The sequence below is a fragment of the Mytilus californianus genome, unplaced genomic scaffold (genome assembly GCF_021869535.1).
Source record: "Mytilus californianus isolate M0D057914Y unplaced genomic scaffold, xbMytCali1.0.p SCAF_2, whole genome shotgun sequence".
In the NCBI taxonomy this organism is placed as follows: Eukaryota; Metazoa; Mollusca; class Bivalvia; order Mytilida; family Mytilidae; genus Mytilus; species Mytilus californianus.
In genome coordinates, this window is record NW_026262668.1 from 6,443,300 (window position 1) to 6,458,079 (window position 14,780).

General features: G+C 32.5%; 1 protein-coding gene across 1 annotated transcript; it reads left to right on the forward strand.

The window, feature by feature from the left end:
• The first annotated feature begins 8,460 nt into the window (after positions 1 to 8,460).
• On the forward strand, positions 8,461 to 14,022 carry LOC127729175 (tubulin alpha-2/alpha-4 chain-like). The gene is made up of 5 exons (XM_052236858.1): positions 8,461 to 8,622; positions 11,390 to 11,612; positions 11,862 to 12,010; positions 12,609 to 12,761; positions 13,100 to 14,022. Exons 1-5 carry the CDS (start codon positions 8,620 to 8,622, stop codon positions 13,925 to 13,927), a joined length of 1,356 nt encoding a protein of 451 aa, XP_052092818.1. The 5' UTR covers positions 8,461 to 8,619; the 3' UTR covers positions 13,928 to 14,022.
• Positions 14,023 to 14,780: the final 758 nt, after the last annotated feature.

Sequence of the window (14,780 nt, forward strand, 5' to 3'; positions counted from 1 at the left end):
GAGGAAATTAGAATTTCTTAATTATTTCTAAATTCATCAAAAAGAATTGAAGAAAGGTATATCACATATCATGTCAGTACAGGCACAATAATATATATGATGTTTAATTTTATAATTTTTGCATTGTGTATATATTTGTATCGTATTGTTTTATTGCCTTCAACCCCTCGGGGTATGAATGTGCATTTCATTCATAAGGTTTATTCCTTGAATGCCTACACCTTTTGATCTGCCGGCGAAATATATAGGCAACAGTAGTATACCGCTGATCGAAATTCATAAATCGATTGAGAAAAACCAAATCCGGGTTACAAACTAAAACTGATGGAAACACATCAAATATAAGAGGAGAACAAAGACACAACAGAAACACTAAAATGCAACACACACAGAAACGAACTATCAGATAACAATAGCCATTTATAGAAATACAGGTAAAAAATGTAGGCATTCAAGGAATGGTATCTTATTATAATTAAGTGTAGTCAAAACAAACAGTTATTATAATCTGTGCAGGTAAGCTGAGTTTCCCAATCAAAATTTAAGGTCATTTTTTTAATTTTCCTGTTTGTTTGCAATAAATTAATATTTTGTATTTTTTCTGTATGTTTGCAATGTTTTTTAAAGGAATTATAAAAAACACTCTTCATTGACAGCTCAGTAAATGTTAACGAAAGATAACTAAAATAAGGAATATTTATCTATTCGTGTTCAATTGATCAAGAATATAGATAATATTCAAGATAAGAAAACAGCACAAAAATATCAAAGCACTTGTCACAATCACATATAAATAAAGCATACATATCTTTGAACTTTACAACATGAATAGTCACATAGTGCCATCACAAATATACACTAGTATATTGTCAATTTAGTCCAAATGAAGGAGGTATTAAGCAGCATCTACAAACTGAACTGTCAAAATCTCTATGTTCTGATGTTGGATCTTCAGTTTGGAGAGTCTATCTTTATTTTCCTTGTATTTTAGCTTATTGATTTGCTCATACATTAAATATTTCTATGAATAATACTTTGAAATTTGAATGATTTTTGTTTATAAATGTACTATTTTAGTCTTGGACGCATGATTTTTTTTATTAGTTGTTATTGACTTTGAACTACCTGTCAGTAACTGCGAGTACTCTCAGATCTGTACTTAGTGTCTTTTGTTGTGGGGATGTATAAGTACCCTGCCATGTCCACTCTGTTTTTTTTTTGTTAGATGTTTTTCTGCTTTGTATTCATCTGATGAGTTAAGCCCTTTTCAACTGATTTTTATAGTTTGTTCTTATGTTGTACTTTTACACCAAAGTCCCAGGTTAGGGGAGGGTTGGCGCCTTCAAACTAGTCTAACCCGCCACATTCTGCATGTGCCTGTCCTAGTCAGGAACCTGTAATTCAGTGGTTGTTGTTTGTTGCTGTATATCATATTTGTTTTTCGTTCATTACTTTGTACATAAATCAGGCCGTTAGGTTTCTCGTTTGAATTGTTTTACAGTTGTCATTTCGGGGCCTGTTATAGCTAACTATGGGGTATGGGTTTTATTCATTGTTGAAGGCCGTTGATGACCTATAGTTGTTAATTTCTGTGTCATTTGGTCTATTGTGGAGAGTTGTTTCATTGGAAATCATACCACATCTTCTTATTTTTATATTTAAACAGTCGTTCTTCATTTATTTGTTTCAATTTTAATTTCTTACTTTGAATTTCTTACTATTTTTCTTATTGTTAATCTTTAACTTAAAAAATAATAGTATTATTCCATTTCATTTAAGTTGAAGTTTTATTAAAAAAAAAATGATTATTTTAAGGTGAAAAATAATTTTTACCTTTAAACTACTGTTTTCCTAATTATCAAATTTTGTTCTAAAACAATACCAATTTATTAAAACAACATCTATTCAATTTTTTTTGTAGGCATTCGATGAATAGATTTTGTATAAAATTTAGGCATTCCAGGAAGACACCATTCAAAACTTATGATAAATAAATAAATAAATAATTAATTAGTACGCATGAAAATGAATTAATAAACACGAAAATGAAAAAGTACACAAACAAATGAATTAATAAAAGACAAACATCAAGGCATAATAGTAAGATTATGATTGACCATATGCATATCTTCTGATAATATGCCATTAGAAATACTTGATTTACATCTCAATATCAGACTACTAAAGGTAAATTATTGTAAATTTTTATGGAAAAAAAAATATGTAGAAAAAAAACTTACCATATTTATAGAATTACGAGTTGAATAAAGTAAACAGTAATTGCTCAGTGGTGATTTTATACAAACAACTTCTTTTATAACGTTTCCAACTTCGTTTTCCCCAATGGTCATTAAAACATAAATATTATTGAAGCCTTAATTGGTTTAATTGATATGAGATGATCAAAGTAAACAGAGTAAAGATAAGATGGTGTAGAACTTTTATTATTAATATTTAAATATTTTTGAAACCTAAAATTATACTTTGTTGAAGCATAACACTATGAAAGTTTCTGTACATAAAAGTAAGGAGATGTGGTATGATTGACAATGAGATAACTATCCTCCAGAGACCAAAGGACGAGTATGAAAACAACTATAGGTCAATGCAAGGCCTTCAACTATGAGCAAAACCAATAAGGTATAGTTAGCTATAAAATGCTCCAGCGTGACAAAATATGAAAAATTCGCAAGAAAGTCAATGGCCTTATTTATGGTAAACAACGATTGAAAAACATGAAAGACAGGAACCAACGACATGCACTGGATTACAGGCTAATGATTTGGGATAAACACATAAAGAATGCGATGAGGATACATATTTTGTAAGCGCTTAACCTGGGACAGTGATGTAACAGCACAACATGAGAACAAGCTATGAAATCAGTTGGAAAAGGCTCGACTAATCAGATCGACATACAAAATTCCCCAAAAAGAGATAAAAACACAAGGTGCCGTTCTAAGCGACGTGCAGTTACTGAAAGCTATATTATATATTTTATCAGCTCTAGTAGGAGGAGGGGATAAGGCGTCTGCGCAATGCTAGGGGGTGTTGTCGTAGAAGTATGAAGTGAAAAGTACAGGTTCCAGCCCCGGTCGGGGAGGGAGTAAAGAATCAGATATACTCTAACATTGTTAGGTTGATTTTCTAGGCACTTTATAAATATTCTAACACCTTGTCATATAACGTCAAGCAATGCGTCATTGGAATGCGACTGTAATACACATTCTGAAGTCACACCGGTTCATACAACACTCGTCATCAGCAATACACAAACGTAGTCCGACAGTGGGCGAAGCTTTAAAGCGATATCTGTATAGTATACAGATACAGCCTAGCGATATCTGTTGGGCTGTATCTGTATGATAAGACACCCAAATGCAGGATAAATAAATATACATATATATACAAGTCTAAATTGAAAACAACGTTCAAACCTATGATTGCGTTGGATAAAAACCGCAATTTTTATACGTGTACATGCAAAACAAATTTCTTGGTAGAGGGGTCTAAATACAGCACAAACAACATTTTCCAAAAGACCAAAAAAGTGAAAAAGTATATTTTAAAAAATTGCATTTGACTAGCAGGTCGAACAACGGATGTTCTTAAACCCTGCTGACTGCCATTGGCGATTGCCAAATAAACAGATCACCAGATGGAACAAAATGGATCTTAACTATTAATTTAATAACAAACAGAAAAAAACAATAAACTTGCGGAAAAGATGGCATACCGCAAACAAGAGGTGCAAAAATTAGTACACCATATCCGGATTTCGACAATTAATGTATCTTAGGAATCGAAACGGTATTTGGAAGGCCATATAATTTACCTCAATTTCGGAAATACTCTTGAATTTTGAAGAGTCGAAATAGGATGAACGGATCATATAAACCCGAAGGCAAATATAATACAAGCCCAAACGAAAAAATATAAACATGTCTAAATTGAAAACAACATTCAAACCAATGATTGCGTTGGATAAAAACCGCAATTTTCATACGTGTGCATGCAAAACAAATTTCTTGGTAGAGGGGTTTAAATACAGCGCAAACAGCATTTTCCAAAAGACCAAAAAAGTGAAAAAGTATATTTTAACATAACGCATTTGACTAGCAGGTCGAACAACGGATGTTTTTAAACCCTGCTGACTGCCATTGGCGATTGCCAAATAAACAGATCACCAGATGTAACAAAATGGATCTTAACTATTAATTTAATACCAAACAGAAAACAATAAACTTGCAGAAAAGATGGTATACCGCAAACAAAAGGTGCAAAAATTAGGACACCATATCCGGATTTCGACAATTAATGTCTCTTTAGTGATGTTAGGAATCGAAACAGTATTTGGTAGGCAATATAATTTACCTCAATTTAGGATGGACTCCTGGCCTAATGTTACCTTTCCTCGTCAGTAGAATCTAGAGTTGTAACACAGTACATGATGTATTAGACATGGAGATGGAATTGATTGCATATTAGCTAAGTTAACTGTACTAAAGGATCGTATGTACGTCTAAACAACTCTAGGATGGATCCATCCATTGGATCACCAGTGAAGGTGATACACGGCTGAAAACACATATTATATTCATAATTACTCTAAATATCAGCACAACAATGTTAAATCTGAAAATTTGCGGAAGCAAATTTTTGTTCTTCCCTCGCCGTGATTCTAACTCATGCTATTGGGATATCGAGACAATATATATATCTAAGTACGTCTGAACCAGTGACAACTCTACGACAGACTTTATCCATCGGATCACCAGTGATGGGGATTCAAGGCTGAAAATACATTCTGTATACATAATTAGTCTAAATAACAGCCCAACAATGTTAGATCTGTAAATTTGCGGAAGCAAATCTTTTTTTCTTCCCTGGCCGGGAGTCGAACTCATGCTACTGAGATATCGTGGCACTAAATCGCCTTGCACTATTCCCGACACGCTAGACCACTCGACCACCTAGGCTCGACAAAAAATCAAGCTTTCGGTGGCAGGGTGTTACCTTTCCACGTCAGTTTTTATCTAGCGTCGTAACACAGCACATGATATATAAGGCATGAAGAAGGAATATTACAGATCAGATGAATTATCTATCGTAGAGGATCTTACAAATTAATGTAGGATGCAGTCACAGAAATAATTATATTATAATATATATATATATATATATATATATATATATATATATATATATATAACATTTTCCAAAAGACCAAAAAAGTCACAAAGTATATTTTAACAAAACGCATTTGACTAACAGGTCGAACAACTGATGTTCTTAAACCCTGCTGACTGCCTTTGGCGATTGCCAAATAAACGGATCACAAGATGTAACAAAATGGATCTTGTGATCCGTTTATTTGGCAATCGCCAATGGCAGTCAGCAGGGTTTAAGAACATCAGTTGTTCGACCTGTTAGTCAAATGCGTTTTGTTAAAATATACTTTGTCACTTTTTTGGTCTTTTGGAAAATGTTGTTTGTGCTGTATTTAGACCCCTCTACCAAGAAATTTGTTTTGCATGCACACGTATAAAAATTGCGGTTTTTATCCAACGCAATCATAGGTTTGAACGTCGTTTTCAATTTAGGCTTGTTTATATATATATATATATATATACAAAGGGGGAATATATATATATATATATATATATATATATATATATATATATATATATATATACCCTCTACCCTAGGTACTTGCATTAACCCCAAATGTCTCATACTTTGTATATTAAATGTGTTGCTCGTACATCGTGAACGTAATTATCCTTTCAAATCTTTGAAAATATGGATAAAAGGAGTCAGTTTTTGTTATTAAAATTCATTTAGCTCTTCACATGTTTCGATTCTTATACATCCTTGACTTTCAAAAATTTGGTTCTGAGTGTTCCTGATGCAGGTAAATCCAGAAAAGCACTTCGGATACAATATATATCAAGTGATATTTTCATTTTTTTTCTAGTACAAATTAATACTATAGTCAATTCTGATTTTGTTTCTTCGTATTTATTTCCTGGAGGGGTCTTGAATTAGTACAATTCCGTTAAAATTGATAATAGCTGTTATAGAATAGTAGTAATAAAGTAGACAACCAAACAAGGAATCCAAGCCTCTATTATCTTGGTATATTTCGCTGTGCAAGGTGATGGTAAACAAAGTATTGTGCAAGATTGAACCCAAGTCAATAAAATAGTAGTGTTTCTTTAAAAAAACACTTTTATATTGTAAACAATCATAACGTGATATTGAAATACAAATGTGTTGTAAAAAATTCAAGTTATTTAATATATTAATAAAATATGTGTAAAAAAATATTTCCACTGCAATACAATGGAAAGAAGTGAACCATTGGTGAATACATATCTAAATTATACACCAGACTTTAAAATTGAGTAATGCTAGTGGAGTTTGTTTTATTTGGGACAACCGTTTTGCATTAAAGTTCCTCACTAGAACTCAATTATTGATATCAATGATATACGGTGGTCATGTAGAATAAATATATCTGTATAGACGTACTTTACTTTGAAAGGCTAATCAGATATTATTAACTGTTCCCAAACATTTTGGTAGTAAAACTTTTACATATTTTACAGATTGATTTGTTTAATCTTAACATTACTTTGGAGCAAGTATTTTCCAAAATTATTAAGCATGTTTATGTATTAAAAGCTAATTTGTAAGTGTTTATATTGACGTTGATGATTTCGAGGCAAAGGGGGAAGGAATACACTGAAAAGTGGGATGGCAAACTTCTGAAAGTGACAGAAAAAAAAACTTTTCTGTAGTCTAATAGTTTGGAAATTAGACAGTGAACTCTTTCATTTTTAGCTCACCTGGCCCAAAGGGCCAAGTGAGCTTTTCTCATCACTCATCACTTGGCGTCCGTCGTCCGTCGTCGTCCGTCGTCGTTAACTTTTACAAAAATCTTCTTCTCTGAAAGTACTGGGCCAAATTTGACCAAACTTGGCCACAATCATTATTGGGGTATCTAGTTTAAAAAATGTGTCCAACCAAGATGGCCGCCATGGCTAAAAATAGAACATAGGGGTAAAATGTAGATTTAGGCTTATATCTCTGAAACCAAAGCATTTAGAGCAAATCTGACATGGGGTAAAATTGTTTATCAGGTCAAGATCTATCTGCCCTGAAATTTTCAGACCAATCAGGCAACACATTGTTGGGTTGCTGCCCCTGAATTGGTAATTTTAAGGAAATGTTGCCGTTTTTGGTTATTATCTTTAATATTATTATAGATAGAGATAAACTGTAAACAGCAATAATGTTCAGCAAAGTAAGATCTACAAATAAGTCTACTTGACCAAAATGGTCAGTTGACCCCTTAATGAGTTTTTGCCCTTTACAGTCAATTTTTAACAATTTTTCGGAAATTTTTGTAATCTTTTACAAAAATCTTCTCCTCTGAAACTACTAAGACAAATTTAAACAAACTTGTCCACAATCATTATTAGGGTATCTAGTTTTAAAAATGTGTCCGATGACCCCGCCCGTGAACCAAGATGGCCGACATGGCTAAAAAATAGTACATAGGGTAAAATGCCGTTTTTGGCTCATATCTCTGAAACCTAAGCATTTAGAGCAAATCTGACGAGGATAAAAATGTTCATTAGGTCAAGATCTATCTGCCCTGAAATTTTCAGACCAATCAGGCAACACGTTGTTGGGTTGCTGCCCCTGAATTGGTAATTTTAAGAAAATTTTGCAGCTTTTGGTTATTATCTTGAATATTATTATAGATAGAGATAAACTGTAAACAGCAATAATGTACAGCAAAGTAAGATCTACAAATAAGTCAACATGACCAAAATTGTCAATTGACCCCTTAAGGAGTTATTGCCTTTTATAGTCAATTTTTTACAATTTTCATAAATTTTGTAAATTTTTGTAAATTTTTACAAAATATTTTCCACTGTGACTACTGGGCCAAGTTCATTATAGATAGAGATAATTGTAAGCAGCAAGAATGTTCAGTAAAGTAAGATCTACAAACACATCACCATCACCAAAACACAATTTTGTCATGAATCCATCTGTGTCCTTTGTTTAATATGCACATAGACCAAGGTGAGCGACACAGGCTCTTTAGAGCCTCTAGTTATTCTTATTTTCAATATTTTTTTTTTGTCAAAAAGTGTGGTAGGAGGCAACTGTCCCCTCGCATCCCCGACTCCTACTCCCCTGAAATTTTCAGATTTTGTTTGCACCTCCATTATTAGAGCACCTATTTGATAGGAAATTGTTGTTTGCTGATTTACAATTAGAAATACTTCTGACTATTTATACTTGTTTGCCTATCGATATTTATCATGTATTTATCCAATTAATGATTGGTTTATGCCGGTTGTGTTGTGTTGTGGTGTGTTGTGTTGAATTTTATCGCATTGGGACCTCTGATCATGCATAATTCAACTCAATATACATCTTAAATTAAAGTTGTCCATTAAATGATAACTCGACTGATATTTGATTATCGGTTACTATAACGACCAGGTGAGGCTGGTATAAAGGTGAATAATTTAAAGCGGACATCATTAAGAATTCATTCAGCCTTCCTTACACAGCTGACTGACTATTGTCTTCAAAATGGTGAGTACTTTTATGTCTTTCTTATTCATATGTAGCACAGGAACTTGGGGACAGGACAATTATATGGATATAAGTGTCCGCTGTTGGATAGTAAACTAGGATATTGAAAGTGAATAATAAATGCATGTTACCTCTAGTATATTTATGTTAATATATCACAGAAAAACTCGAAAGTAATTGAAATTAATAGAAAACAAAAAAATAACGGATTTTGGAATAAAGGTGGAAGACTATAAAATAGTGTGTATATATATAATAATATCTTGTCCCCAAGTACCTATGATATGAGCAGATTTCTTCGAAGAAGTTTAATTGGTATAGCACATATATTATGATCAATTAAAACTATTTTCAGCAGTAAATATATCTAGTAGTTTAATGTATTGTCATATACATGAAAAGTTTTTTTTTTAGTTCATCTGGTTGCCATATTTCCAAATCATTGTAGCAAGCTCAGTACCCTTATTAAAATTTAAACTATTAATTTATCGGTCTTTTTGGATCTGCTACCTTTAAAATTGCTCAGCAGGTCTCCGATAAATTGTATATAACGGCTTGTGACGTCATATCTGGGACTATTATACTAACGTGAGTTAGTATAATAGTCCCAGGTTAAATGTATTAATTAATTGGCCTAAATATCTTTGAACTTGGACTTATCATCGACTTCATAACGTTTTTTTTACTTCCATAACTTTTACCAAATCAAGTCTTCTTTTGATTAGCTTTTAAATCAAAGAAAACACGTTTGTTTCGATTATAACATTCGAACAGAATAGAATCCTATAAATTGATCATAAAATTCTCCTTATATATATTGCTTAATATCAGCTATTCGACACTATATGAAGCTCACTCACCAAATAAAAAAGCTTCAGATTGTGATTTGCAGGTGAAATTTTAAAATATTAATATTCAGAAAACCTGATAATTTAAAAGGAATTATATATTATAAACCAGCCTAATACCCACGAGCAATGGATGGAAAATTGTTGCCGAACAAAACAGGTTTAAATTTGGAAAAACTAAGACCACGTGAGATAATTTTTAATTTGAAATAAAATGAATACTAGTAAATTATGCTCTTGTAAATTACTGTGAAGTCTTTCCTGTTTCTGAAGAACATACTATACAGCTGGGACTAATACATGTATCTATTAGTCCCAGCATACAGCAATATCTAGAACAAAATATCGATTATACATGTCGGTACTAGCTGAATAGTTGAATCCCGCTGCTTTAAAAAAAATGAATTCTGTCAATTTCTTCATTCTAGTATTTTAAGAATAGTTTTCTCATGCTTTCTTACTTTCACGTACAATTGCTGGTGTATCAATCCTTCTTAGATTGGAAACAGAAGGCTATAATAATTCATTATACAATATTCCCAAATTAAGTTACATGTATGCCTGAAGCAATTACGGGATTTCTCATGATCACCTTATAATTTCTCAGAATTCAATATGATAAGTATATAACTCAAAATGATAAATATGTTCAAAATTAATAACTATCAACATAGCTATTACGAATTATCTTTATTTTCACCTGTATTTCATGTGAAATTAATGTGTGAAAATGTAATAAAATTCTAAGCTTGAACGTAAAAAAAATTAGTCCCCAAATGCGCGTAAATGTAATGCGCCCAGAGATAAATCCAAATTGAGGATACATCCAAATTTTTGAAGTCTTTGATGTATTTACATTAAAACTTTCAAAGTTGTTTTACCACCAGACTGACATTATCCGTATATTGCAATATTCGTGACTAAATTTTACTTTTTCTAGTGGAGTAAAATTTAATGCGACAACACTTTCATATTGAAAAAAAACCGTAACCTGGAAAATGTACAGGTCTTAAATTAATTTGATATTAAAATAATTACACTTTTTGCAAAAGACTTTTTCATACAGCAGCGTTCTTATTTCAAATTTCAAAACGTTTTTTTTCATAATTTATACGTTTATGATTACTTTCCCAAACCAGCTATTATAGATTGTACACTTGAATGCTTCATTTCCTAGACCCGAACCCACTTCAACACAACCCGTGTACACATCATAAATAGGCGTTAATTTAATGTAAATTGGTGTTACATCAAGCATTGCAAAGATTGACTGATATTGATATGTGTTTCTTTGTGACTATGGAGACAGAGTATTATCTCGTGTTATCAACCAAAGTTATTGATATTAATAATGCATAGATATTTAAAGATTTCCCATGTGTAACTATATCTAATATATCTAAATTAGTTCTAAATTAGTATACAGCACGTAAATAGTTGTAAACAAAAATCAATTTGCTTTCTTTTCGTTCAATTAAAATGATGGTGTTTCTTCCCATAATACATTTACGGCAAAATCCCACATAAAAAGACATAACAAAACTTTACAGGCAGACAGTACAAAACATTACAGGTAGCCATAACAACACATTACAGGTACACATAACAATAAATTACAAGTGCACATAACAAAACATTACGGGTACGCATAAAAATAAGTTACAGGTAGACATAAAAAGATATTACAGGTAGACATTATAAATTTACAGGTAGACATAGCAGAACACTACAGGTAGACATTACAAAACATTTCATGTAGACATTACAAATAATTCAGTTAGACAGTACAAAACAATACAGGTAGACATAACAATCATTACAGGTAGACATTACAAAGAATTACAAGTAGAGATTACAAAACACGGTAAACATGATTAGACATAATCGAAGTCATATAGTAATCAGCTTTTAACTTTTAGAGGGAATGTATCTCTATACATATTGGTCAAGCTGGTGTCCAGATGGGCAATGCATGCTGGGAATTGTACTGTCTTGAACATGGTATACAGCCCGATGGTCAGATGCCAAGTGACAAGACCATTGGTGGTGGTGATGACTCCTTCAACACTTTCTTCAGTGAAACAGGAGCAGGCAAACATGTACCTCGAGCTGTATTTGTTGACCTAGAGCCAACTGTTGTCGGTAAGGGGAACATAAGATTATATATAATATTTCTTGAGGAGATAATTGTTTTCAGTTTTTGTCATTGGTGTATATTTCATCATGTAAAATATGAACGCTCAAGATTAAAGTTTAAGCAGTGAAATAATAAGGCCTTTGGAAGCATCAAACGAAAAGGGCAAAATAAATAAAAAAATATTTAAGGAAAACTTTACCCCAAACGTATGTTGCAATCATAAGTGATTGAAAGATTATACGGTATTATTTCAGATGAAGTACGCACAGGTACTTATCGTCAGCTGTTCCACCCGGAGCAGCTAGTGACCGGAAAAGAAGATGCCGCCAATAATTACGCCCGAGGGCATTACACAATTGGGAAAGAAATTGTAGATTTGGTACTTGATAGAATAAGGAAACTGGTATGTATTATATCTGGTGATGTGTTCCCGCAATTTTATTTTTTTTTTAAAACCACATTTCATTTTAAGATTTTAAAATTTTGCCTATCAACCAAAATTGCCGACATGGCTTAAAATAGAAATAGAGGGCTATGTCTTTTATCTTTTAACCGTTATAGACAGAGAAAATCTGAAAAGAACTTGTAATATTGTGTAAATAATCTTAAGAGGCCTCTATAAAATATAAATTTTATGCTGGTCTGAAATCAAAGATAGACACCAAAATGGCCGAAACATTAACATTGGATCAGATTAAAAATTCATGTTGTCAGATTTCTAGTTTAAAATTTGGTAATAAGGATCAATTGATCAAATTATGACCCAACATAAATTAGTTTATGAATGTCATTACATATAGTGATCATTGAACAATATGAAAAATACATTTAAAGAACCATACTTTTTCAGTAACTATCACGATTTATATGCAGGTAAGCTACTCGTGCTCATTGGGCCCTCTAGTTATTTCATATATCTTAAATAGGTTTAAGTAAAAGAGTTCAACGAAGATAGCATATTATGTTTCTGGTGTAATAAAATCTTTAATATATTCTTTCAGGCTGACCAATGTACTGGCCTCCAAGGTTTTTTGATTTTCCATAGTTTTGGTGGCGGAACTGGTTCAGGATTTACATCTCTACTAATGGAAAGGTTGTCGGTAGATTATGGAAAGAAATCTAAGCTGGAATTTGCTATCTACCCAGCACCACAGGTAAATAATATTGTTAAGCAATAAGTAATTATAGTCAATCATCAATAAAAACTTCGAAACAAATGAATCTAATAACAGAGTTATATGTAAACAAAACTCTTTTGTTTGGAGGAGACGTTTCTAAATTGTAAGTGTTGTGTATGATCAATTTGTCATCTTGAACAATAAAATATGTCTATATAGATTTATAGTTTATTTGTTCTTGTCCTGAATATATTGCATGAAATATTTGCCACTGGAGGTAAGACAAACAATTAACTAATGCTGATGTGAAATAGAAATAAAAACAACTAATAAAGAATACATTTAGTATAACTTTTGTTTTGAAATATTTGTAGGTTTCCACTGCAGTTGTTGAACCTTATAACTCAATTTTGACAACTCATACCACACTTGAACACTCAGATTGTGCTTTTATGGTTGACAACGAAGCCATATATGACATCTGTCGTCGTAACCTAGACATTGAGAGACCAACATACACCAACTTGAATCGTCTGATTGGTCAGATTGTCAGCTCCATTACTGCCTCACTCCGTTTTGATGGTGCTTTGAACGTTGATCTTACTGAATTCCAGACCAACTTAGTGCCATATCCACGTATTCATTTCCCTTTGGCTACTTATGCCCCTGTTATTTCTGCTGAGAAGGCATACCATGAACAGCTGACAGTTGCAGAAATAACAAATGCCTGTTTTGAACCTGCCAATCAAATGGTGAAATGTGACCCACGTCATGGAAAGTACATGGCTTGCTGTATGTTATACAGAGGAGATGTTGTACCAAAAGATGTCAATGCTGCAATTGCTACCATTAAAACAAAGAGAACCATTCAGTTTGTTGATTGGTGTCCAACTGGGTTCAAGGTCGGAATCAACTACCAGCCACCCACTGTTGTTCCAGGAGGAGATTTAGCTAAAGTCCAAAGAGCTGTATGCATGTTGAGTAACACTACTGCTGTTGCTGAAGCCTGGGCACGTCTTGATCACAAGTTTGATTTGATGTATGCTAAACGTGCCTTTGTTCACTGGTATGTAGGAGAAGGTATGGAGGAAGGAGAATTTTCTGAAGCTCGTGAAGATTTGGCAGCTTTGGAGAAGGATTATGAAGAAGTTGGCGTAGATTCTGTTGATGGAGAAGAGGAAGAAGGAGAAGAAGAATATTGAAAAAATTCACGTTTCGATTTTTTAAAGTTATTCGAACATATACAAATTATTATAACTTACCATACTTATCATGATTACACAAGTAATAATTTTAATATCTTTTTTGTTATTCATCTTTTAAAGCAATTAACAACACCCTTTATTTTCATACACCATAAAATATGGAATTATGGGAGTCGATACAAAGTAAAAATGAAACTAATAAACTAATAAAAATTGGGTTTCTGATTGAACAACAAAAGCGTTTCTTTATTCGTCCAAAATTATAGGAGCTTTTTTTTCAGAACAGTCGCTTATTTTATCATTTGTGATAATCATTTTCTGTATCAAAGGTAGCATAAACAGCAAAATTGGTGACTGTTATTTCTCGCTGAGAACTTGTAATTTACAGTCCGTATACTTAAAACAGGCGTTAAAATTTGTTGTGTACTTAAAGCTTACCGTAATTGTCTGAAAACTGCATTAACTTTTCTGCACTCAAAGGTACAAAACAGTTGTCTGAGAAAAAATAAACAACTGCGCCATGAGCGCATGATACGCCCGTCGTCTTATGTGTGAATTGTTATGCAATAAGCATAAATAGTTTCTGACATACGGCGTGACATGCGAAAACCCCCTTTTTTTTTACAAAAAACTCAATATCTCAAAAATAAAATTTTGAATCATCACCAAAAAGTATACAGATCTTTAGATTAATATAACTAAGAAGTGTGTAAAGTTTTAAGCAATAATCATAAACTGTTTTTGAGATACGGCGCGACATGTGAAAAACCCCTCCCCCTTTTTTAACAAAATACTCAATATCTCTAAAATAAAATTTTGAATCATCACCAAAAAGCATACAGATCTAAAG